The 27,369-nt window shown below is 37.1% G+C and overlaps 1 protein-coding gene across 2 annotated transcripts in view; it reads right to left on the reverse strand.

Moving 5' to 3' along the window:
* Window positions 1–409: 409 nt before the first annotated feature.
* Window positions 410–27,369, reverse strand: part of CD163 (CD163 molecule) — a 33,101-nt gene continuing 6,141 nt past the window's right edge. The window contains exons 5-17 of one of the 2 annotated variants that reach the window (XM_066261347.1): window positions 22,675–22,995; window positions 21,844–22,167; window positions 19,179–19,493; window positions 18,753–19,067; window positions 18,279–18,371; window positions 17,883–18,197; window positions 17,001–17,321; window positions 8,750–9,058; window positions 8,258–8,290; window positions 6,354–6,461; window positions 4,700–4,795; window positions 3,759–3,811; window positions 410–616 (exon numbers count right to left, since the gene is read on the reverse strand). In XM_066261347.1, the coding sequence (XP_066117444.1) occupies window positions 3,789–3,811; window positions 4,700–4,795; window positions 6,354–6,461; window positions 8,258–8,290; window positions 8,750–9,058; window positions 17,001–17,321; window positions 17,883–18,197; window positions 18,279–18,371; window positions 18,753–19,067; window positions 19,179–19,493; window positions 21,844–22,167; window positions 22,675–22,995 (2,573 nt within the window). In that variant the 3' untranslated portion in view covers window positions 410–616; window positions 3,759–3,788. Of the gene's footprint in view, window positions 617–3,758; window positions 3,812–4,699; window positions 4,811–6,353; window positions 6,462–8,257; window positions 8,291–8,749; window positions 9,059–17,000; window positions 17,322–17,882; window positions 18,198–18,278; window positions 18,372–18,752; window positions 19,068–19,178; window positions 19,494–21,843; window positions 22,168–22,674; window positions 22,996–27,369 lie in introns of both variants that reach the window. The other variant, XM_066261339.1, reaches the window with a different exon arrangement.

Here is a 27,369-nt window from a genome sequence, read left to right on the forward strand (position 1 = left end):
TTTGAGGAATCCAAGGAACAATGAGAACTGAGGAACGAAATGGAGACAGAGAAGGGATCAAAGGGACCAGAGGAAAAGAGGACAGAGGGAAAGGGGATGATAGGATGGGATAAACCTGAAGGGAAGGGGGTATGGTGCTGTAGGGAGGGGGCCAAGGGAGTTGTTGAGGGGAATATGGGGGAAGGGGGGTGCATTCAGGGTAACCCTAGAATCTATGTAAACACAATTAAATAAATAAACAAACAAATAAATAAATAAAAATTATTATTTAAACTAAACTATAAAAATATGTATTAAATGAAAATGAAAACGTCATGAAAATGAAAAAACCCATCATATTCTATTTATGAAACTCAAAAAAAGTCAGGAAGCACACTAATTCATAAAGTCAAGAATAAGGTAAGACAAGTTTAATTCAGCAATATCTATTTTATTTAATGCCCCTGAAAATCTTATATACAACTTTTAGTAGTCACATTTATTAATTAAATTTTTATAAATTCAGCAGCAGTCTTCGGAATATTAGGAAAAAAATGGACTGTATTATGATCTTCAGTGAATCAGGTGAATTCTCGCTCCATTCAATAGTTTAGGTCTTCATCAGATATCTTAAAGGCTGAATTAAAGCCATAAATAGAAAAACTGTTATATTCCTCTTCGCATACACATGCTTAGAAAAATTACATTATAATGTATTACATTACCCCACACTCACATACATGCACATATATACACATACTCACTCACTCACATATATTAAAAAGCACACTACTTTTCTGAACAGAAAACTTAAATGCTACAGTTTTCAAACTCAGTGCACATAAGAATTACTTTTATTCCAAAGAACTACAGTGGTGCCCAGAAATGGTATTTTTAAAAACACCCTCACATGATTCTGAAGCAGTTATTCAGCAGTGATTACTCTTTAAGGAAAAAGTAGTCTAAACATTATTTAATATACTGAAATAATATTCATTTGTATGAAATTATACATCAAAAGTTATTCATATCTCAAGTAAAATAAAATAAAAGTTATTTATAGTCCTTTGCAGTTTGCAATAGTGTTAGAAATTTTAAATGTTTCTTAATACATATACACATATAATTTTATAAATGTAAACACTGCATTTTATTATATTCAATAACATGAGCATATAGATGAAATGATATTGCATATTTATGGATGATTTTTCCTTTTTCAGTTGTCCACACTGTGATTCTCTTGCCCCCACCTCACTGGTTGTCATTCACTTTCTTTCCAATTTTTGCCTCTACTGACAACACTGTGAAAAAGAATCCTGGCCTGACCTGTGGTGGCGCAGTGGATAAAGCGTTGACCTGGAATTCTGAGGTTGCTGTTCAAAACCCTGGGCTTGCCTGGTCAAGGCACATATGGGAGTTGATGCTTCCTGCTCTTCCGCCTGTTCTCTTTCTCTCTCCTCTCTAAAATGAATCAAGTCTTTAAAAAAAAAAAAAAAAAAAAAAGAACCCTTACATACTAGTTAGTGTCTTTATCTACAAGGAAAAAAATCTCAGTGGTAGAATTCTTGGGTTAAATGATCTGTGAAGCATTACATTGTGTGTGTGTGTGTGTGTGTGTGTGTGTGTGTGTGTGTGTGTGTGTGACAGAGACAGAGAGAGGGTCAGAAAGGGACAGATAGGAAGGGAAAGAGATGAGAAGCATCAATTCTTCATTGTGGCACCTTAGTTGTTCAGTGATTACTTTCTCATATGTGTCTTGACCGGGGGCTACAGCAGACTGAGTGACTCCTTGCTCAAGCCAGCAACCTTGGGTTCAAGCTGGTGAGCCTTGCTCAAACCAGATAAGCCTGTGTAAGCTGGCAACCTTGGAGTTTCAAACCTAGGTCCTCCTCGTCCCAGTCCAATGCTCTATCCACTGCGCCACCGCCTGGTCAGGAAAGCATTACATTTTTTTTTTTAAATAGAAGGTTCCAGGTTGCTTTCTCCAAAGGCTGCCACATTTTTAATTTCCAGTAACAGTGTCCAAAATTACATTTTCCTCTATATCCCCACCAACAATAAACATTGGTGCTTTTAAATTTCTTTTGGTCTGATTTATACAAAGTGACATGTCATCATTAGTCATAATTTGAATTGCCCAGACATACTGGTGAATTTGAGCATTTTAAAATGTCGATTTGCCATTTGAAAATTTTAAATTTATTGATTTTAGAGAGAAGGAAAGGGACAGAGAGAGAGAAAGAGAGAGAGAGAGAGAGAGAAACACACTGATTTGCTATTCCAAAATTTAATGCATTTATTGGTTGATTCTTGCATGTTCTCTGGCTGGAGATTGAACCTGCAACCATGGTATATCATGATCACCCTCTAACCAACAGAGCTACCTAGCCGGGTGAAATGTATTTTTTATGAGTTGTCTTTTCATAGCTTTCCCAATTTTCTATTAGATATTGTTCTTGTCTTAACAATTGATGAGATATATATGTGTGTGTATGTAAAATTTATATATGTATATTTACCTTTTTCATAAAATATATGTTATAGGTGCTTTATGTGTCTACATATGATATTAACACTTTGCATTCATATACTTCTAAGATTTCCAACTTTTATCCTCAACCTGTATTTCTTCTGTCATATATAAAATTTCTATAAAAACGTTACTTTTGTTATATATTATTTCTGAATATATAGTTCTCCCAAAATATTTTTTTAAAAGAATAAAATATACCCACTCATTTCATCTTTTTTTTATGTTAACTTAGCAAACTTCTTGCCATGTTAATTATTTTTGGTTGTTATACTTTCTTCATGAAAGCAAATTATAAAATACAAATCTGATCGTGTCTTGCCCCAGCTTAATCTTCTCGCTGAGGTTGCATGTTCTAACCCCGGTTTGCCTGGTCAAAGTACATTTGGGAGCTGATGTTTCCTGTTCCTCCCCCCTTCTCTCTCTTTCTCTAAAAATGGATAAATAAAATCTAAAAAAAGAAAAATCTTCCTAAGCCTACCACCTCCCCAAGAGTCCCTAAAATAAACATAAATATGAAATGCAGCAGGTAAGACATTCATGATAGGGCTCTATGCAGACTTTTCACCTTAGGTTCATATCACTTCCCCTCTTTTTACATAACCTTTCCATATTCCTGTCTATTTCATTAAAACATCTTGTCTTTGTCAGTAGTATTTTTAATTTTTGTATCTTCAGTGCTCAGAATACCACTTGTTAGCATAAATATGTTCAATATACGTTTTTAATTTAAAAAGTATGTTTCCCAAAGGTATGCTTCTCTTCTGTGCCTCCATATTTTGTATGTGTTATATCCTTTTCTTAAAATGATCCTTTAGTCACTTCATGTTTAACTTGAACATTATATCTTCTTTAAAATCTCTCCAAACTTTCTATATTCCTATAGTATTTTATACTTAGAGCATGCATTATATAACCATAAATATGTCTCATTTCTTTCCTAAAATGATCCCTGTAATATCATTAAAAAGATTTATTTATATTTATTTACCCAGTTTGTCCTTAGCACCATGATCTATCACTGTTATAGATCATGGGGCTAGAATATATATATATAACTGAAAAGGGAACAAGTCATAGTAAAAAAATATGTTATATATTCTGTATGTGAATATGCATACATAAACACATATGCATGTATATGGAAATATGTGTTTATACATTCTTTCTAATACCAGAGGACTTCTCAATTTTCCAAAGGAATGTACTTGTTTAGAATGATGATGAAGAAATTTTCCTTACTCACCTCACTGGGTTATAATTCTCATTTTCCTATTCAGTGTATTTCAGAATGAGCCCCTAAATAGGAAGAGATTAGGACATGAACATTAGTCCAGCAGCATTAAACCCATCTGATTCACTGGGGTTTTCTGAAAGGAAGAAAATAATCCCCTAAAATGCCCTAGAAGCTTTCTGAACATTTAAAAACACTATCTACAATCAGGAAGGTAAACAGGTGTGATTTAGGGGGCACAGAAAGTCTTTCCTATGCCTTAAATATGTTCCTGACATAGGTGTAGCAAATACCAAATTCCTTGGACTGAAGAAGTGAGGCAGGCCCTGTCAGAGGTAAGGACTATTGAGAAGGTCTTGAGCCTTCACAGAGTAAGAAGGTATTGGTATATTTTTTTCAAACAGGCAGAGATATGCTTCCCAGAGGCAGAATTAGTGCACTGGTGCTAAATAAAAGTCAGAGGACAAAGAAAGAAGCATTATGTGATGGAAAATAAGGCTAGTCCTATGAATAGTAATGGTCTCTGATGGGATAAAGATATAGAAAGTTCAAGCTTTTCAGTTTTTAGGAAAAATATGATAAATATCAAATTAGGAAAAGGAAAATAGCTAGAGTGGGAATGGAAGAAACTACAAAAAATATGTGAAAGTACTTTTTAGAAGATTAATTTATGTTTTAACAAAATGAGGTCCAGGTCATAATGACATAGATCTTTGTATCTCTGTCAAAAATACATATCTCTTCACCAAAGGTCTCCCCAATATTGCAATTTTTATGTTCTCTGAGAATAATTTTCAGTTCATTCCTGTCTTATTCCTTATATTCATCAGAAGCTTCTAATTACTACATGTTTGAGATTTTTTTTCCACTGCCATGCAAGTAGAATGCTTCAGCCTCAATTGCAGCTACTGCTCTGAACCCTAGGGCTAGAGACCCTTAAAGAGCCCACACACCTGAAGAGTTCAGCAGGTCCAGATCATCAGCTTTCTGGCAAGAATTCATGTCCCGGTATTGAACTTTGTGGATAAAATTCATTCCTCCTAAAGAAACTGACCACAGATGTCCTAGGTCAGAAATCAGCAGAGAATAATAAACTACCTCTTCCTTTGTGTGCTTTTTAGTAACTCACATACGCAATTTTCATTCACATCCTTGTCTTCTTTCCATCCCATTCTTTTACTAAGCTAAAACTTTTGCCATTTTAGAACAAACCAGTTTCTTCCCCCAAATCAACCAGCAGGTTTTCAAATTTATTAGAGCTTTTTAAAAAATCTCACTAGAATCTATCTTCCTTCCATTCTCAATATAAAGTTCTTTTCACTTTTCATCACAACTATTTCAAAATGCTATATCATTGTCAATAACGTGGTTCTTCTTTAAGCCCTCATACATCCTGTTTCCAAACAGAGCTTTCTAAAAGACTGCCTATTTCACTTTTCTGCATAATATTTTTTAATGATTATTCATCTTTTTACCATGGAGTACAGAATGTCATAATTTCTTCCCTCTTCTTCAGCCTTATCAATAGCTTCTCTCCGTAAGCTCAGCTTTTACTTTCCCCTCAAAACAACAAATGTTGCATCTTTTAAGCTTCACTACACTTGTACATGCTTTTATCTTTCCCTATAATGCACTTTACCCAGTTCTTTGAACTCTTATCTTCAAAATTTGTCTCAAATGCCTCCTAGAAACCTCTTTCCCTTTCACTTAGTCAATTTTTTCTCTGTGCCACTTTTCTCCATATTCATATGAATGGATAATACTACATGGCATTTATTTGGTTACATCTATATCTCTTCCACTAAACCTGAAATTCCATGAAGACAAAAACACTTAATTATCCACGTCTGTATCATCAGATCCTAGGCACATTGTTTGACAGAAGAGTAAAATCAGTAATAAGTATAGAGTAAAAGGAAATAAATGTTCCAGCAATAAAAGATTCACCTTAAACCATATAAACTTATTTATTTTAAATGATCAATTCTATAATGTCTCAATTAAACATATAGATGGAGTACAGGAATCATCAGTACAGCCAAAGCTCCTTTTCTTTTCCGAAATCTTGTTCTCTCTTTTTGAGAAACTGTTTAACCCTCTTGTAGGCTCCATATTTCTAGCCATTTGATACTTAAATCTAACATATATATATATATATATTTTTTTTTTATTTTGTGCCCTCTCATGCAAGAAAGAATGAGACAGATGCACACACACATACACAGGGAGGGAGAAAGATGAGAAGCATCAACCCATAGTTGAGGCACTTTAGCTGTTCATTGATTGCTTCTCATATGTGGCTTGACTGGGTAGAAGGGGCTTCAGCTGAGCCAGTGACCCCTTGCTCAAGCCAGCAACACTGGGCTCAAGCCAGTGACCATGGGATCATGTCTATGATCCCATGCTCAAGCCAGTGACCCTGCATTCTAGCTGGTAAATCTGTGCTCAAGCTGGCAACCTCGGGGTTTCAAACCTGTGTCCTCAGCATCCCAGGTTAATGTTCTATCCACTGTGCCTCCACTAGTCAAGCTATGCTTTAATTTTTTTTTTACTCCAAGAACCTTCTTATCCCATAAAACATTGGAGAGACCATTATTTGGCTCAGACCTGTAAGTTGCTGTAGCTGTCTTCTTTTCCGGGTCCACAAGAAGTATGCAAGGAGAATGACCAACACAATAACCACAAGGATTCCAAACGCGACAAATAATCTGTGACCTAAGCACAAGTAAATATTACAAGCAATGATAATGTCTTAGCTAAAATAACTGGGCCCAAATCATCAGATTTATATGGAACTATAAAAAACCCCGAATAGCCAAAACAATCCTAAGGAAAAAGAATGAAGCTGGGGGCATTACAATACCTGACTTTAAACTATATTATAGGGCCACGATAATCAAAACAGCATGGTATTGGCAAAAAAATAGACACTCAGACCAATGGAACAGAATAGAAAGCCCAGAAATAAAACCACATATATATGGTCAAATAATCTTTGATAAAGGGGCCAACAACACACAATGGAGAAAAGAAAGCCTCTTCAACAATTGGTGTTGGGAAAACTGGAAAGCCACATGCAAAAGAATGAAACTCGACTACAGCCTGTCCCCGTGTACTAAAATTAATTCAAAATGGATCAAAGACCTAAATATAAGACCTGAAACAATAAAGTACATAGAAGAAGACATAGGTACTAAAATCATGGACCTGGGTTTTAAAGAACATTTTATGAACTTGACTCCAATGGCAAGAGAAGTGAAGGCAAAGATAAATGAATGGGACTACATCAGAATTAAAAGTTTTTGCTCAGCAAAAGAAACTGATATCAAAATAAACAGACAGCCAACTATATGGGAACTGATATTTTCAAACGACAGCTCAGATAAGGGCCTAATATCCAAAATTTACAAAGAACTCATAAAACTCAACAACAAACAAACAAACAATCCAATAAAAAAATGGGAAGAGGACATGAACAGACACTTCTCCCAGGAAGAGATACAAATGGCCAACAGATATATGAAAAGATGCTCAGCTTCATTAGTTATTAGAGAAATGCAAATCAAAACTACAATGAGATACCACCTCATTCCTGTTAGATTAGCTATTATCAACAAGATGGGTAATAGCAAATGTTGGAGAGGCTGTGGAGAAAAAGGAACCCTCATTCACTGTTGGTGGGAATGTAAAGTAGTACAACCATTATGGAGGAAAGTATGGTGGTTCCTCAAAAAACTGCAAATAGAACTACCTTATGACCCAGCAATCCCTCTACTGGGTATATACCCCAAAACCTCAGAAACATTGATATGTGAAGACACATGTAGCCCCATGTTCATTGCAGCACTGTTCACAGTGGCCAAGACATGGAAACAACCAAAAAGCCCTTCAATAGAAGACTGGATAAAGAAGATGTGGCACATATACACTATGGAATACTACTCAGCCATAAGAAATGATGACATCAGATCATTTACAGCAAAATGGTGGGATCTTGATAACATTATAAGGAGTGAAATAAGCAAATCAGAAAAAAACAAGAACTACATGATTCCATACATTGGTGGAACATAAAAATGAGACTAAGAGACATGGACAAGAGTGTGGTGGTTACCAAGGGTGGGGGGGGAGGGAGGACATGGGAGGGAGGGAGGGAGAGAGTTAGGGGGAGGGGGAGGGGCACAGAGAACTAGATAGAGGGTGACGGAGGACAATCTGACTTTGGGCGAGGGGTTTGCAACATAATTTGATGACAAAATAACCTAGACATGTTTTCTTTGAATATATGTACCCTGATTTATTAATGTCATCCCATTACCATTAATAAAAATTTATTAAAAAAAATAAATAAATAACTGGGCCCCTAGTTACTATCCCTCTGTTAGGGCATTTATAGGATTGCTGAGGTAAATTTTATATCCTCAGAACTTCTTCTATTTAAAGTCTCTTAACAGGAGGGATTTTAAATAACACAGACAATTGGTCTCCTGCTCATAAACCCCATGATATACCTGTAGAACTTGATGCCTCTTTGATTGCATTGCCTGTAGGAGAAAAGAGAAGACTCAATTCTAAGAATAACATATAGACAAATATTTCTTCTTCTACACACTTGGAACTTGTATAATGTTATTAACCAATGTTAACCCAATAAGTTTAATTTAAAAACAAGAAGAAATTCAAACTGAATATTTGGATGGGTGGTGGTACCACTTCCTGGATTAAGGAATATAGATTTTATTTAGTTAATTTAAGTAATTACCTAAAATTATGGTCTCCTTTTTTTTCTCTCCGCATAAGGATACAGATAAGTAATATGCTTTTTCTTGGTGATGGCCAATGTATAACAAGTATTTTCACTGTTTCTTTAGACTGAAACATCATGATTCTCATTCCACTAGATCCCTATGTTGACATACCCAATCTTTATACAATGCACTTGAGTGCTCACCCCTTTCTTGCTGCCAGGGATTCCAAGATTAATCCAGTGTCTTGGCACTCACCTGAGCATATCACAGCAGCATCTTCCTTGTGGCCACATTCACTTTGTCCCCAGGGATTGGCAGGACAATCCCACAAGGAAGACTCATTCCCCTTGCAGTCCACTTTATTGGACCATATGGGTCCAGTCCCCTGACCAAATGCAGCTTCTTTTAGTGCCTTCAAAGCTGAGCCACAGCCCAGCTGTTGACACACCACCTGTGCATCATCAAGGTCCCAGGAGTCATCACACACTGTCCCCCAGGAACCTTCGTGCCAGATCTCCACACGCCCAGAGCAAGTAGTGTTTCCTTCTTGAAGTCTTATTTTGTCTGAAAAATCAGAGATCCCTAGGTCATTTCTGAGAAGATAAAAACTCACAAGAGGTCACAGGGCAAAAGAGAGATTTGAAACTTTTTAAAACTCTATTTTAGATGATATCAGAGTAATGACAGTGTGAGAGATACTTGTTATCTCTCTATTTGAAATTTCAACAAATTGAACAGGTATAACATAGCAAAACAACCTTAGCTGGGCTTGTAGGCTTTCCTGAAAGATCCTCCCACCAAATGGACTAAAGGTGGGCATCAAATGTACTAAAAGTATGAAGGGTTGTAAAGGAGGCTGGAAGATAAAATGCACTTGCGGTTGGCTCTGGAAAGGAGAAAAGCCTGGAGTGACTGGGTCTCCTTCTGCTGGGAGCAGCAGAGAGACTGAGGGGTAGAGGGGGCACTACTAAACCCAAGCAGTGGCAGAATGAGGGGTCATGGCCAGTGTTCCTGTGGTCTGCTCACAGCCTGTACTTGGCATAGAGTCAGAGAAAACTACAGTGTAGCCCTTCAGTTTCCCAGATACTGCCTCCCTTCCTTGGTGGGTACAGAGAGTCTCAGAGACAGACTCCATGGCTAATTCTCCAGAGCCACTCCCTCCCCTGAAGAATGATGCAGTCAATATGACTGCAGTCCTGCCTACATCATTGTGACAGCAACATCTCAGGGGAGGTTAGCCCAGAAATATCACAGAGCTAAAACTTGTAATACAGCTTCACCTACTGGAAGAAATCAGCAACCTCTCAAAACTGAAAATTTTTTTCCTTTTTTCCCTTTTTTTCTTTTGAATTTCATTTTCTTTAATTTTATACATTCTAGTCTTATTTTTGTGGGTATTTTGTTTGTTTTTTATTTTTTTGGTTTTTACTCTTTGTTTTTTGTGGTTTTTCCTTTCTACTTGTCATTATTTCTTAAATTTTTATATTTTTCAAGTTTTAGTTTTCATTTTTTTAGTTGTTTTGGGTTAGAGTTTTTTAACAATATCACTCTCAAATTCCATCAAGGAAGAAGAAGTCAAATACCATGGCTACACAAGACAGAGAGATAGTTCAGAAAGAAAATGAAAAATCTCCAGAAAGAAATCTCAATCACACGGAAGTCTTGGAGTTAATGATAGAGAATTTAAAATTGAAGTTCTGAAAATACTCAATGAAATGCAAGAAAATGCTGGTAGATAATTTAATGAACTCAAAAAACAAACTAATGAACAAAATGAGTACTTCATTAAGGAGACTGAAACTTTACAAAAGAACCAAACAGAGATGAAGAACTCAGTACGTAAACTGAAAAATGAGGTAGCAAGTTTAGCTAATAGAGGAGAGAAGGCCAGATAGAGGAGAGAATTAGTGACAATGAAGACAGACAACTAGAGATGATATAGAGGGAAGAATTAAAAGAAGTGAGATAGCTCTCTGAGAATTGTCTGACTCTATCAGAAAGAGAAATATAAGAACAATGGGTATATCAGAAGAAGAAGAGAGGGAGAAGAGAATGGAGATCCTATTCAAACAAATAATTGATGAGAACTTCCCAAGCCTATAGAAAGAGTTAGATCCTTGAATCAAAGAAGCAAACAGAATGCCAAGTTACCTCAACCCAAACAGAGCTTCTCCAAGACATATCATAATAAAATTGTCAAAAATCAATGACAAAGAAAGAATCCTCAAGGCAGCTAGGGAAAAGAAGAATATAACATATAAAGGAAGGCCCATTCAGTTAGTTATCATTGGACTTCTCAGTAGAAACTCTACAAGCCAGAAGAGAGTGGACCCAAACATTTAAAGCACTGAGAGAGAGGAACTACCAGCCAAGAATACTATATCCATCAAAGTTATCCTTTAAATATGAAGGAGAAATAAAAACTTTTGAAAACCAACAGAAGCTGAAGGAATTTATTACCAGAAAAAGCTATTGCAGCGAATACTCAAGGGGGTTATTTGACCACATACAAAGAACAAAACAAATCAAAACTATAAGTAAAAATGTCAACAGGGTTACAATAACAACAAGGAAAATCAGTGACAACAACAACATAAAATTGAAGAAAATAAAGATCTGCAATAACAAATGAGGATGGAGTGTAGAAGCACTAATATGACAAAGGACTCATACATATGAAAAATTTTTTCTTAATAACCTAATGGTAGCCACCCACAAAAAAACCATTACTGAAACACATAACTTTAAAAAGAAGAAACAAGGGAAAGAAGTATGAAATACCACCAAACAAAAACAACTGACAGAAACAAACAAACAAAAAAGAACCAAAAGAGACACAGAACTACCAGAAAACAAAACATGAAATGGTTATAGGAAATCCACAAGCATCAGTAATTACCCTAAATGTAAGTGGACTGAACTCACCAATAAAGACACAAAGAAGTAGATTGGATCAAGAACCATACCCAACTTGTATGCTGTCCTTGAGAGACACATTTAAGCTGCAAGGACAAAAGTAGACTCAAAATGAAAGACTGGAAAATAATTATCCAAGAAAATAATATCCAGCCTGACCAGGCCGTGGCGCAGTGGAAAGAGCGTCGGACTGGGATGCAGAGGACCCAGGTTTGAGACCCCAAGGTCACCAACTTGAGCGCGGGCTCATCTGGTTTGAGCAAAAGCCCACCAGCTTGGACCCAAGGTCGCTGGCTCCAACAAGGGGCTACTCGGTCTGCTGAAGGCCTGCGGTCAAGGCATATATAAGAGAGCAATCAATGAACAACTAAGGTGTTGCAATGCGCAATGAAAAACTAATGATTGATGCTTCTCATCTCTCTCCATTCCTGTCTGTCTGTCCCTGTCTATCCCTATCTCTGACTCACTTTCTGTCTCTGAAAAAAAAAAAAAGAAAATAATATCCAAAGAAAAGCAGTATGGCCGTGCTCATATCTGACAATGCTAACTTTAAGACAACAAAAATAAAAAAAGACAAATATGGACATTTCATAATGATAAAAGGGACACTGTATCAAGAAGACATAACACTTCTTAATATATATTCACTGAACCAGGGAGTACCAAAATATATAAGACATCTTACTAACTGATCTAAAAATAGAAACAGACAAAAACATAATCATATTTGGAGATCTCAACACACCATTGATGGCTTTAGATAGATCATCCAAATAGAAAATTAATAAAGAAATACTGATCTTAAGCAATACATTGGAACAAATAAACATTTTCAGGACATTTTATCCCAGAACATCAGATTATAAATTCTTTTCCAGTGTGCATAGAACATTCTTAAAGACAGACCATATGTTGGGCCACAAAACTAACATCAACTAATCCAGGATGATTGAAATTATACCAAGCACATTTTCTGACCAAAAGGCTTTGAAATTATAATTCAACTGCAAAAAGAAAGTAAAGAAACCCAGAAAAATGTGAAAATTAAACAACATACTTCTAAAAAATAACTGGGTCAATGAAGATATAAAAGTAGAGATCAAAAGATATATACAGACAAATGAAAATGACAACACAACATATCAAAATTTCTAGTATGCAGTGAAAGCAGTAATAAGAGAAAAATTTTATATCATTACAGACTTATATCAAGAAACAAGAGAGATCCCAAGTAAACAACCTAATATCACATCTTAAAGAACTAGCAAAAGAAGAATAAAGGCAACCCAAAGTAAGAAAAATAAAGGGAATAGTAAAAATTAGAGCAGACCTAATGAAATAGAGTACAACAATAAAAAAACTATGAAAAAATTTAATACAAGAAAAAGCTGGTTCTTTGAAAAGATAAATAAAATTGGCAAACCTCTGGCTAAATTCACTAAGAAAAAAAGAGAAAGGACTCATACAAATAAAATCAGAAACGAAAGAGGAGAAATTAACATCATAGATATACAAAGGATCATAGTAAAATACTATGAAAGATTATATGCCACCAAATTCAACAATCTAGAAGAAATGGATAAATTCCTAAAACTATATAATCTTTCTAGACTGAGTCATGAAGAAGTTGAAAACCTAAATAAACTGATAAACAAGGAAGAAATAGAAATAACTATCAAAAACCATCATTCCAAAATGTGCAGGACCAGATGGCAACACTAGTTAATTCTATCAAACATTCAAAGAAGAATTGGTACCTATCCTTTTCAAAATCTTCCAAAAAATAGAAGAAGAAGCAATACTTCTGAACACATTTTATGAGGCCAACATAATCCTCATCTCAAAACCTGGCAAGGACAACTCAAAAAATAAAACTACAGACCAATATCTTTAATAGATACAGATGCAAAAATTCTAAACAAAAATACTAGCAAATCGAATGCATCAACACATTAAAAAATTAATACATCATGATCAAGTGGGCTTCATTCCAGGAGCACAATGATGGTTCAACATAAGTAAATCAATCAATGTAATACACCATCATCGACAAAACAAAGAACAAAAATCATATGACCCTATCAATACATGCAGAAAAGGCATTTGATAAGATACAATATCTTTTTATGTTTAAAACACTCAATAAAATGGGTATAGAGGCCCTGGCCGGTTGGCTCAGTGGTAGAGTGTCGGCCTGGAGTGCAGGATTCCCGGATTCGATTCCCGGCCAGGGCACACAGGAGAAGCGCCCATCTGCTTCTCCACCCCTCCCCCTCTCCTTCCTCTCTGTCTCTCTCTTCCCCTCCCACAGCCAGGCTCCACTGGAGCAAAGTTTGCCCGGGCACTGAGGATGGCTCTGTGGCCTCTGTCTCAGGCACTAGAATGGCTCTGATTGTGGTGGAGCGACGCCCCACATGGGCAGAGCATCGCCCCCTGGTGGGCGTGCTGGGTAGATCCCAGTCGGGTGCATGCGGGAGTCTGTCTGACTGCCTCCCCGTTTCCAACTTCAGAAAAATACACACACAAAAAAATGGGTATAGAAGAAAAGTACCTCAAAATAATGAAGACTATATATGACAAACCATCAGTTAATATTATACTAAATGGTGAAATAACGAAGGTTTTTCCTCTAAAATCAGGAACAAGACAAGGATGTCCACTCTCTCTATTCTTATTCAACATAGTTGTGAAAGTTTTAACCAGAACAATCAGGCAAGAGAAAGAAATAAAAGGCATCTATTTCAGGAAAGAAGAAGTAAAGGTATCACTTTTTGCAGATGACATGATCCTATATATAGAAAAGCCCAAAGACTCCATTGAAAAACTATTAGAAACAATATACCAATCCCGTAAAATTGCAGTATATAAAAACAATATTTAAAAGTCTATTGTTTTGCAATATGTAAATATGAAACTTTGGAAAATGAACTAAAAAAACCCCAATTCCTTTTACAATTGCAATAACAACAACAAAAATACCTAGAAATAAACTTAACAAAGAATGTGATGGACTTATATACTGAAAACTACAAAGCATTACTAAAATTGAAAAAGACATAATGAAATGGAAAAATATTCCATGTTCATAAATTGGAAGAACCAACATAGTTAAAATGGCCATATTACCCAAAGCAATATATAAATTTAATGCATATTCATTAAAATCCCAATGTTATTTTTTAAAGAAACAGAACAACAACAAAAAATTACCAGGTTTGTATGGAAACATAAAAAACCCTTAATAGCCAAAGCAGTCAGCAGTCATGAGAAAAAAGAACAAAACCAGTGGTATCACACTACCTGACTTCAAATTATACTTTAGAGCCACGATAATCAGAACAGCATGGTATTAGCAGAAAAACAGAAATACTGACCAACAGAACAACCACACATATAGAGACAAATAATATTTGACAAAAGAGCCAAAAACACACAATGAAAAAAAGAAAGCCTCTTCAATAAATGGTGCTGGTAAAATTGGAAAGCCACATGCAAAAAAATGAAACTTGACTATAGTTTGTCTTCCTGCATAAAAATTAATTCAAAATGGACCAAAATCCTGACTACGCAGTGACACAGTGGATAGAGCATTGGACTAGGATCAGAGGACGCAGGTTTGAAACCCTGAAGTAGCCGGCTTGAGCTTGGGCTCATCTGGCTTGAGTGCAGGTTCACCAGATTGAGCGCGGGTTGCTGGCTTGAGTGTGGGATCATAGACATTACCTCGTGGTCCCTGGCTTGAGCCCAAAGGTCACTGGCTTGAAGCCAAGGTTACTGGCATGAGCTCAAGGTCACTGGCTTTAGCAAGGGGTCACTCACCCTGCTGTAGCCCCCAGGTCAAGGCACATATAAAAAAGCAATCAATGAACAACTAAGGTGCTGCAATGAAGAATTGATGCTTCTCATCTCTCACCCATTCTGTCTGTCTGTCCCTATCTGTCCCTCTCTCTGACTCTCTTTGTTTCTGTCACACACACATATAAAATGGATCAAAGACTTAAACATAAATTATATAGAAGAAAACATAGGTACTAAACTCATGGATCTTGACAGTAGAGAACAATTTATGAATTTGACTCCTAAGGCAAGGGAGGTAAAGGCAAAAGTAAATGAATGGTACTATTTCAAACTAAAAAGCTTCTGCACAACAAAAGAAACTGACAACAAAACAAATAGGCAGCCAATCAAATGGGAGATGATCTTTGCAAACAACAGCTCTGATAAGGGGTTAATATCCAAAATAGATAAAGAACTCACAAAGCTCAGCAATAAGCAAGCAAACAAGCCAATTAGAAAATGGGAAGAAGACCTGAACAGACACTTCTCCCAAAGACATACAAATGGCCAACAGATATATGAAAAAATGCTCATCTTTATTAGCTATTCAAGAAATGCAAATCAAAACTACAATGAGATGCTACCTGTTATCTCATTGAGATAACACCTGTTAGATTGGCTATTATCAACAAGACAGGTAATAAGTTCGAAGAGGCTGTGGAGAAAATGGAACCTTTACTCACTGCTGGTGGTAATGTAAACTAGTACAACCATTAAGGAAGAAAGTATGGTAGTTCCTCAAAAAATTAGGAATAGAATTACCATGTGACTCAGCAATCCCTCTGCTGGGTATCTATCTCTAAAACTTGAAAACATTGGTATGTAAAGATACATGCATCCCCATGTTCATCACAACATTATTCACAGTGGCTAAGACATAGAAACCACCACCATGTTCTTTGATAGAGGATTGGATAAAGAAGATGTGTTATAGATATACAATGGAATACTACTCAGCCCTAAGAAATGATGACATAGTGACATTTATGACAACATGGATGGACCTTGAGAACATTGTACTGAGTGAAAGAAGTCAATCAGAAAAAGCTAAGAGCTGTATGATTTCACACATAGGTGGGATATAAAACTGAGACTCATGGACATAGATAAAAGTGAAGTGGTTAATAGGGGGATATAGGGGAGGGGTTGGCAAAGGAGTAAAGAGAGACAATTATAGGGTGACGGAAAATGATTTGACTTTGGGTGATGAGTATACAACATAATCAACAGTTCAAATGCTATTGAAACGTTTATCTGAAATCTATGTACTCTTATTGATTAATTTCACTTTGTTAAATTTAATTTTCTAAATTAAAAAAAAAGCTGATAATCTTGAGAGATTATCAGGTACATAGAAATCTGCAAGTTTAAGAAGATAGAGAAGGGAGTAATACATTAAGATTGATGTTTATGACTCTTCTTTATATTAGTACAGGAAGATAATATTTGAAAGAAAAATTGGAAAGATAAAGTAGACTATTATTCAGTAGTCAAATACTGAATCACATTCTCTGTTCCTAATTTGTTCACAAATAAAGCAATTGAATAAAACTTTCATGAAGACCATGGAAAGTATAATATTCTTTGGAAAAATAATCTCTGAACCTGAAAACATGTTGTTTAAATTAAAAAAACCAATTATGCCACACAAGTAATATAGGTATTAACTAGAGTTTACTTATTGCTACTTAATGAGATCAGATGGTAGTGGAGTCACAGAATGGAATATTCATATAAGCCAACAAATACTCACTAGCACATGTGATCCAGGTCTCCTCTGAGGGGCTTGCCAGTCTCTGCTCCCATGGAGATGATGGACACTTCCATAATGTGTCAGGTCCTTTAGGACACTGAATGTTGTCCACCCACATGTACTTGGGCATTGTCTTGGCTACAGATACAGGGCTGATAGTCCCTTCATCTGCACAGCCCAGCTGCCTGCATACCACTCCCACAGTAGTTGCAGACATGTTAGTCTTGCCAATGCTGCCCCAAGCTCCATTGTAAAAAAGTTCCAGACGTCCTGCACAGGTCTTTGTGCTGGTTTCACCGCTCAGCCTAAGAGACATGAACTCTGGGATGAAATACAAAGTTAGTAGTTTCATGTCTTCTCTGAAAATTCACAGGACTCCCTTCTTTTAATACAAAAAAAGATCAGTGGCCTTTATGCTAATTTTTGCTGCTATGACAAATACATCTAATTTGTCTGTTATGAAAAGTTGTTTGGACATAGTAAGTATCTTTTTCTCTGTAGAATATAGCTCTGAGGTCTTTCATCTTGTCCCTTTCAATCTACTTCTTTATCGATACAGTGATTATTAAGTGGTGCATTGAATCCTTACCCAATATCCAGCTCCACATATATTTATAAAAAAAACTTCTCATTGTTGGTTTTGTCATCATTTTCATGATATGCAAGCTCATTTATGACTATTTCTCCTTTTGACTTTATACTACCTTGCACAGGAAGTAGCACTAATTCATCAAACCTATACTTCTGGGATCCTGACTCTTGCAATAGTTCCCTCCATACCTGCTTTTCAGGGAATCTCTCAGATTAATACCCCCACTATCCTTTGCCTTACTTCAGTCCTTTCTTATGGAATTACGACCAGAGGTTATGTGCATAACTTACCTGAGCAGATTACTCCTGCATCCTCCTTATGCCTGCAATTGTGCCGTCCCCAGCCATGTGAATGGCATTGCCAGATATGAGCTTCGTTTCCCATACAGTTTATCTCATCCAGAAAGATGGGCCCTGTTCCTTCCCCAAAATAAGCAGAACTAGTGGCATTAATGGCCACTCCGCAGTTCAGCTGCCTGCACAACACATGGGCATCATTCAGGTCCCAGCTGTCGTCACAGATGGTCCCCCAGGAGCCCTCGTGATAGACCTCTATTCTTCCAGCACAACGACCACCTCCATTTACCAGGCGAAGTTGATCACTCTCTGTAAATAGAAAGTAAAATATTAATAAAACACACTCCAAAGGACTGAAGTCATTTTTATAGATTGGTCACTGATTCTCACCTATGCAAGGAACAGAACTTTCTTCTGAAATGGTAGAGCTTGTTGGGTTCAAAGATGATGAGTTGCACGGGGATAGTGTCTGACTCTGGTTTCCTGCAAACAGCAAACTGCTCAGTCATACAAGATTCAAACAGGAAGGTGAGGAAGGGAGGCCAGATGAAGTATTAGACAGATGGGCTGAGGACAAACAAAGGTTTAGAGAGAAAGGGGGATGGGTCAACCAGGCAGAAAATTATTCAGGTGCTTGGAGAAAGCCTGGTACATGGTAAGCATGAAATAACTATGAGCTCCATGAAAATTAAGTTTACACTTTCTCTAAAAAAAGACAAATGAAGTTACCATTCTGGTACTTTTCTCATGACCCCTCAAAATAGATCTTCCCCTTTTACTTCTGTTCTTCCCTACAGGTACACCTGCTCTTCAGGCACACCATCAAGGGGGAGGCTGCTCATTGACTGCTCTTGATCCTCTTACCTGAGCAGATTACAGAGGCCACTTGCTCTGCAGAACATAGCGGTGCACCCAGAGCAGTTACAGGGCAGTCTCCCACGTGCTGCTCAGTTCCAGTGCAGTGAAACATGTGCCTCCAGACCTGACCATTTCCTTTCCCAAAATGTGCTCCTTCAGGGATGGAAAGAGCAACTCCACATTTGAGTTGCTGGCACAAGACATGGGCATCTTTTATGTCCCAGTGAGAGCTGCAGAGAGATCCCCAGGTCCCTAGAACTTTGAGCTCCACTCTTCCTTCACATCTGGACTTGCCATTCACCAAGCGGATGTCTGTATATCCTGGAAGGAAAAGGGGATTTAAAAAGATGTCTATGATTACCTACCCCTACTTTCTTTACTGTAAAAAAAAACAACCCAAAAAACAAATTGAACGTGTTCTTTGCATCTTACTTGAGCAGACTACTCCAACGTCTCTGCTGTGGCTGCAAGTCCCTTCTTGACGGGGTGCTACAGGGCAAAGGGCAAGATGGGACTCGTGCCCTTCACACTGGATTTCATCAGTCCAGATCTGTCCACTTCCTTTTCCAAAGTAAGCTCCCCCCAGCAGGGAGATGACTGTGCCACATTGTAATTCCCTGCACAGCACACTGGCAGCTTCCAGAGAGAAGTCAGAGTCACAGACAGTGCCCCATGTATCGCCATGTTTTATTTCAACACGACCAGAGCAAGGAATGTCCCCTCCAACCAGTCTGGGTTTCCTGTGGTCTGAAAAAATAATATTTCAGTAAGAGATAACATAATTGCAAGATTTTTCCTTCAGATGGAAGTAAGGAAAGGAGTGAAAAGTGAGAAAGGGTGTTTAATGATTTTTTTTCACACTCATTCCTCTTGGTCTTTCTGCCTAGAAGTGGGCATAGCAAATTCTAGATCTGCCCATGTCTCATTAGACAATTTCATCCGAATTCTGAAAATCTAAATTCTGAAACTTTGCATCCTGGAGGAAGCCACTCCCGGAGGCATGACAACTTTTTCCTTCCTTTATTTTCTTATGTTGTTCATAACATTGGAGACCACAGATAATGTGTATTTTAGCCCTCTGTCTTTTAGCCCTATACTCAATTCTCTACCTACTGAACTTTGGGGTTTGCCTCAACCTTTTGAAATGGTTTTATGTAAAGGTTTTCAGTGCACCTTCTGTTTTCAAAATGAACATCAGACCTCTTTTTCTCTTTGATATCTGTAGCAGTTGTTACATAAGACTTTCTCTGGTTTTCTCCTTTTTCCTGCCTGGCAGAACTTTTCATGAATTTCCTGGCTGAAGGTTCTATCCTCAACTTACCTATCTTATCAGTGGGCATCTCTTATCTGCCAATAAATGTATTCATCTATATTTTTCTCTTTAAATTTATATTTATAAACATATTTACTTGGACATCTGGAACTGAAAGTGTTCAAAATTGAATGAATTTTATATTGACAAGCCCACTGTAATCTTACCCAATTTATGATAACTAGACAAAATTAGAATGACCTGGAATTGAGCCCCTTCTTTATCCACTATAAATGTAATAATGATAGTAGTGAACATTAAGTGAATGAACACCTCTTCTATAATGGCACTTTATTAAGTATTTAACAAACATTATTTTGTCTTTGAAATTGCCTTAGGGAATAATTATTAATATTATACTCATTTACAAGTAAGAAAACTGAAACAGAGAGGTGTAGTAACTTGCTAAGGTTATATAGCAAATAGTGAAGGGCTGGGATTTAAAGCTAGGCAGCATATTCCAGAGCCTAGAATCTTGCCCCTCACAATACACTGCACATGTGGAAAGTCACCAATCTCTGTCAGTCTTCCAACGTATTTCTTTTGCATATTTTTTGCTATTGCTTTAATGTAATTTATCATATGTCATATAGTCCTTTGCAATATTTTCCTAAGTGGTGTCCTTGCTTCTAAGTTATTTTTCTAACAAATCAATGACATGGTCACAAACAACAACTGTATTTCAAATATTTTTACATTAATTTTGTCTTCAAGATAATTCAATGTTTCTATATTATTTATATAATAATTCATCCTTTCAACAAATATTATTAAGCACTTACAATGGATGGGTTTAAAAGTCTATCAGAGCCCTGGCCTGTCAGTTGGTTAAGAACATCATCCCAAAACAACAAGGTTGCAGGGGGGGGGTTTGTTTGTTTTTTAAAACTTTATTTAGAAAGTAAATAAATTTAACAGGGTGACATTGGTCAGTAAGAGTACATAGGGTTCAGGTAAACATTTCTATAGCATTTGAATTGTTGATTATGTTGTGTACCCATCACCTAAAGTCAAATCATTTTCCATCACCTCATTTTTATCCCTCTTTACACCCTCCCTGCCCCCAAGGTTGCAGGTTTGATCCTGGTCAGAGCACACATGGAAAGCAACCAAAAAATGCATGACTGAGTGGAACAACAAATGCTTCCCTTTCTGCTCTCTCTCCCTTTCTCTCTCTTTCTTTAAAAATCAATAAAAATAAAGCCCTGGCCAGATAGCTTGGTTGGTTGGAGCACTATCCCAGACTATGAAGGTCAGTGGTTCAATTTCCCAGTCAGGGCACATATAGGAGCACTTCAATGTGCCTGCCTCTCTCTCTCCCTACCTCTTAAATAAATAAATAAATAAATAGGTCTATCACAAAGATTAATCAGTGAAGATAGGTAATACTAATGCTACTATTAATAATCATAACAAATTATTGATCACTTGATGTGTAATTCCTGTGAGGTAATTGTTTTTGTTACCACCACTTTTTTTTTTGAGGAAATTGCAGCACAGAGAGCTTTGGTAGATTCCTCAATATCACCTATCTACTAAAAATAAGAACCAATGATAAACATTAAGTTAGCATACTTTAAAATATTCTATCATGGTACCTTAAAGGCCTTAATACCTATTACTCTTATCAATCATACCTGATTCTCCAGCCTGAAGTTGTCTGGGGATACTGTGCATTTCCATGATTCTGTTGATCCTGTGCATTTGCAAAAACTTTTCTCTCTACTTATAATGTATTTCCCAACCTTAAATCAAACTTCTTAATACATTGATTGAAAGTCTTACCTGAGCAGGTAACTCTTGCTTCTTTAGACATAACACAGTCAGATCCACCCCATTGCCAATCCTTGCAGTGCCAAATAGAAGTCTCATTTCCATTACAGCTTTTTGATAAAGTCAGCCATATGTTTGTTGGCTTAATTTTGGAATAAGCGTGATAGGATGTGTCGAGTGCAGATCCACATCCCAGCTGCCTGCATGCCACATCAGCAGCTGTCAGTTCCCATCTTCTCTCACACACTCTTCCTACTAGATTCTGAATTTCTACCTCTACTGTCCCAGCACAGCGGCTGTCTGCTCCTACGAGTCTCAGTTTCAAATCTGATCCATCTGCAAAGCAAACATAAACTTAGGCTATAGATACATGTGGAGGTTAACTTACAAAGAATTTTTTTAAATCTTGCTCCTCCCAAGATACTGAGAAACAGGAAATTATGGCTTTCCCATCTCATGTCTTTTCTTGCAGCCAGTATAGATAATACATTTGATTAAAATTGAGGTTATAGTTTCAAAGGTTAATAAAAATTGTCAATGGCAGAAAAAGTGAACAAGATAGGTATTAAAAAAAAGAAATATATCATTTTATATTTCAGAGCTCCAGGAATATTTAGAACCTAATAGCCATCAGAATAATTATTACAGAAAATTGAGTCAGACAACTCTCCAAATTAGTCAAATAAAGAACATGTTAAAAATTCATCACACACACAAAAAGATTCATCACAACTGTAGAAGAATTCCCAACATAGAAATAATTAGATATTTCTGTCTCTGAGACCTCATACCTATTCTTACTTCTAAAGAACACAAATCCTACGTTCTCTGTTTTTAACTTACCAGAACATGTAACGCCAGTATCTTCAGCATGATCGCAATAATGCTTTCCCCAACCATTGTGTCTACATTGCCAGATGGCAGATTCATGTCCTTGGCAGCCAACTTGGTCAAACCAAATAGGTCCAGTTCCCTCACTGGCATTAACTCGACCAATACCAGTGATGTTAGTGGGGCATCCCAGTTGTTTACACGCCACAGCGGCATCCTCACTATTCCAGCCATCATCACACACGGTTCCCCATTCTCCTTGGAATTTCGCTTCTAGTCTTCCTGAACAATTATTGACTCCATCTGCCACTCTCAGGCCCAGGTCTGATCCATCTGTAAGAAGGACACAAAATAAATCAGTGATAAAGAAACAATAAGAGACTTCTGGTCAAGGTTGTAGAGTAGATAAACTCTGTGCTCACCTCCTCCCACAACCACATCAAAATAATAAATAAATTAAAGAACAACCCTCATTGAAAAACACCTGAAGACTAGCTGAACAGAATTTCTGTGAAGATTGGTAGGAGGGGTGGAGACACAGAATGGCAAGTCCCACCCTCACAGTGGGGCAGTTAAGAATCCAGAAGAGAATTCTGGCTGCAGAGGTACCCCTGAGGAGCAAAAGTTCCCAGCCCCACTCTGTGCTCCCCAACCCAGAGCATCAGTGCTGGGAAGAGGAGTCCTCACAACCTTTGGCTATGAAAACCAGTGGGAATTGTGTTCAAGAAAGACAAAGAACTTCTAGAGCTTGAGGCACTACAGGTCATAAAGGGACTGTGAGACTGAGACTCATTCACTCACAGTCTCCCTTGATCTAAGCTCCAGTGCAGAGGAAGCATCTTGAAAAGCTCCAGGGACATTTGAGGAGAAACTAAATTGAATAACTTCAGAGTGAAAGGTGGAGGGGCAGGGGTTGGGGCAACTCTCTGGAAATGGACGTTCCTTTGCTGAACTCTTCCCACCCTGCCAGCCATACAGACAGGAAATCCGTGCTCTCTGTTTATCTGGCTAACAACATTCTGTACCCTGGTAATTCCCTGAGACCCTGCCCTGCTCAATTCACTCCTCTGACCTGAAACTCTTCCAATGGCTCTTCCACACAAGTGGCCTTCCATTGTCTTGCACTGCAGATTTTCTCCAAATCTCTTAAAGGTCCACACACCCCAAAGAAGCAGCAGCTAGCCTCAGTTTGCTAAGTGTTCCCAAGCTCAGGAAGTGGCGACTGATCTCAACTTGCATTGTAACTCTCATCAGGTGACCCCAAGCCTGGTAATGGTGATAGCCCGTTGTGGCCTATAATGTTGCTTCAACTAAGTGGCCACAAGCCTGGCACAAGTGGCAGTTGGTCTCAATTTGCAGTGTAGACCCTCCCAAACCTCTGAGCCCAGCACAAGTTGCAATCAAGTAACAGATCACTTTGTAGGTTCTATCAAGAGGTCTCAAGAGAGGCATCCAAATTGGAAAAGAAGAAGTAAAATTATCATTATTTGCTGATGACATAATACTGTACATAGAAAACCCTAAAGTCTCAGTAAAAAAACTACTAGACCTGATAAATGAATTCAGCAAGGTGACAGGATATAAAATTAATACTCAGAAATCAAGGGCATTTTTATACACTGACAATGAACTGTCTGAAAGAGAAATTATGAAAACAATCCTTTTCACTCCTGCAACAAAAAAAGTAAAGTACCTAGGAGTGAATTTAACCAAGGAGGTTAAAGACTTGTATTTGAAAAATTATAAAACATTGATAAAAGATATTAAGGAAGATACAAACAAGTGGAAGCATATACCGTGTTCATGGATAGGAAGAATAAACATCCTTAAAATGTATATATTACCCAAAGCAATCTATAAATTCAATGCAATTCTTATTAAAATACCAATGGCATACTTCAAACACATAGAAAAACTATTCCAAATATTTATATGGAACCAAGAAAGAACACGAATAACCTCAGCAATCTTGAAAAAGAAGAATAAAGTGGATGGTATCACACTTCCTAATATCAAGTTATACTACAAGGTCATTGTATGCAATACAGCTTGTACTGGCATAAGAACAGGCATACAGATCAATGGAACAGAACAGAGAACCCAGAAATAAACCCATACTGTTATGGATAATTGATATTTGACAAAGAAAGTAAGAGCGTACAATGGAGTAAAGACAGTCTCTTTAACAAATGGTGTTGGGAAAATTGGACAGGTACTTGCAAAAAAATGAAACTAGAACACCAACTTACACCATTTACAAAAATAAACTCAAAATGGATAAAAGCCTTAAATGTAAGTCATGAAAGCATAATCATCTTGGAAGAAAACATAGGCAGTAAGTTCTCCAACATCTCTCGCAGCAATGTTTTTGCTGATTTATTTCCATGGGCAAGTGAAATAATGGACAGAATGAACACATGAGACTATATCAAACTGAAAAGCTTTTGCAGAGTTAAAGACAATATGAAAGAATAAAAAGACAAACCACACAATGGAAGAACATATTCGACAATATGTCTGATAAGGGGTTAATAACCAAAATTTATAAAGAACTTGTAAAACTCAACACCAGGAAGATAAACAATCCAATTGAGAAATGGGCAAAAGAAATGAACAGACACTTCTCCAAAGAGGACATACAGATGGCCAATAGGCATATGAAAAAATGTTCAATATCACTAATCATTACAGCAATGCAAATTAAAACCACAATGAGATACCTCCTCACACCTGTCAGAATGGCACTCATTAACAAAACAATACATAATAAGTGCTAGTGAGGATGTGGAGAAAAGGGAATCCTCCTGGACTGCTGGTGGGGATGCAGACTGGTGCAGCCACTGTGGAAAACAGAATGGAGATTCCTCAAAAAATTAAAAATCAAACTGCCTTTGACCCAGCTATTCTACTCTTAGGAATATATCCTAAGAATACCAAATCACTGATTCAAAAGAAAAAATGTACCCCATGTTTATTGCAGCATTGTTTACAATAGCCATGATCTGGAAACAGCCCAAGTTTCCCGTGGATGAGTTGATTAAAAAGCAGTGGTATATATACACAATGGAATACTACACAGCCATGAAAATGAAGAAAATCTGACCTTTTGCGACAACATGGATGGACCTGGAGACTATTATGCTAAGTGAAATAAGCCAGGTAGAGACGAAAAAATTTCATATGACCTCACTCATTGAAGAATCTAATGAACAGTATAAACTGAGGAACAGAATAGAGGCAGAGGCAGGATCAAAGGGACCATAGGGGAAGTGGTCAGAGTGAAAGAGGATGAGAGGATTAGATCAAAGAAGGGAAAGAGATTAGTGAAATTATATATACATAACAGCATTACAGAGAGCAGGACTGCAAATCCTGGAGGAAGGGGTGAAAGTGTTGGGGGAGGTTTAAAGGGGGTTGAGGGCAACAAGGGAGTAGGGGGGGAGATATATTGGTGGGACACTTGAATCTATGTAAACACAATAAATTAAAATAAATATTTTTAAAAAGGAAATATAAAGAAACAAATAAACATGACAAAAAGTTCATCCTTACTATTGTTATAAATGCAAAATAAAATGATATTTTTGCCCAAAGTTAAAAAAGAAAAAATAATAACTCAAGTGCAAAAAAGTAAACGTCATCCTGGTACATACAAATCTCTGTCCCCTGTCCCCTAATCAAGTATAGAAGTATAGAACATAAAAGTTTATAGACAGATACAGTGCCACATTTTCACCAGTACTTTCTATTGTCAATATTAATTTCAGCCATTCAGTACCTATATAGTGGCATCTCACTGTGATTTTTATTTACATTTCCTTATGCCTCGTGATGTTGATCATTTTTAAAATTTGTTTTTTGGTCATTTGTATATCTTCTTTTGCAAAATGTCTGTTTAGATGTTTTGCTCATTTTTAAATGTAGTTATTGAGTCATAGGAGTGCTTTATATATTTTGGATGCAAGTGCTTTATTAAAAATATTTCAAATATTTTCTCAAAAAGTACCATAGTAGTAGCATAATGAGAATTTAATAGGAAACCAACAATTTGTTTAATCATTTGATTCTGTAAATTTGGACTAATAGTTTGGGAAGGGGTGGGTTAGTGCAGCTAAAGAGGGAAGGAACTTCTGTAAATAGAGGGTGATCAGAAGGGCAAGAGAGGGTATGTGATTTGCTTTTAAACTCATCCAGAAAGCAAAAGTTGCTAAGTTAAGCCATTTCTATTTTTCTTTTCTTTCTTGCTTTTTTTTTTTTTTTTTGGTATTAAACTATTCTTTAAACACCTCCTTCAATCCTCATTATTTGAATCTCAATTGCACTGTTCATCCTTCCTCCCTAATCTATCTTAATTTCCACAGGTAGTGCAGTGTATAGAGCATCAATCTGGGATGCTAAGGACTCACGTTCAAAACCCTGAGGTTTCTGGCTTGAGTGCAAGCCCATGAGCTTGAGCGCCAGAATCCTGGCTTGAGTGTGGGATCATAGACATGACCCCACAGTTGCTGGCTTGAAGCCCAAGGTCACTGGCTTGAGCCCAAGGTCACTGGTTTGAGCAAGGAATCAGTGGCTGGCTAGAGCCCCCCGGGCACATATGCAAAAGCAATGAATAACTAAAGTGCTGCAACTACAAGTTGATGCTTCTCATCTCTTTCTCTTCTTGTCTGTCAGTCTGTCTCACACTAAAAAAAGTTTTTGCACAGGTCA

Source organism: Saccopteryx bilineata, chromosome 1, assembly GCF_036850765.1.
Source record: "Saccopteryx bilineata isolate mSacBil1 chromosome 1, mSacBil1_pri_phased_curated, whole genome shotgun sequence".
In the NCBI taxonomy this organism is placed as follows: domain Eukaryota; kingdom Metazoa; phylum Chordata; class Mammalia; order Chiroptera; family Emballonuridae; genus Saccopteryx; species Saccopteryx bilineata.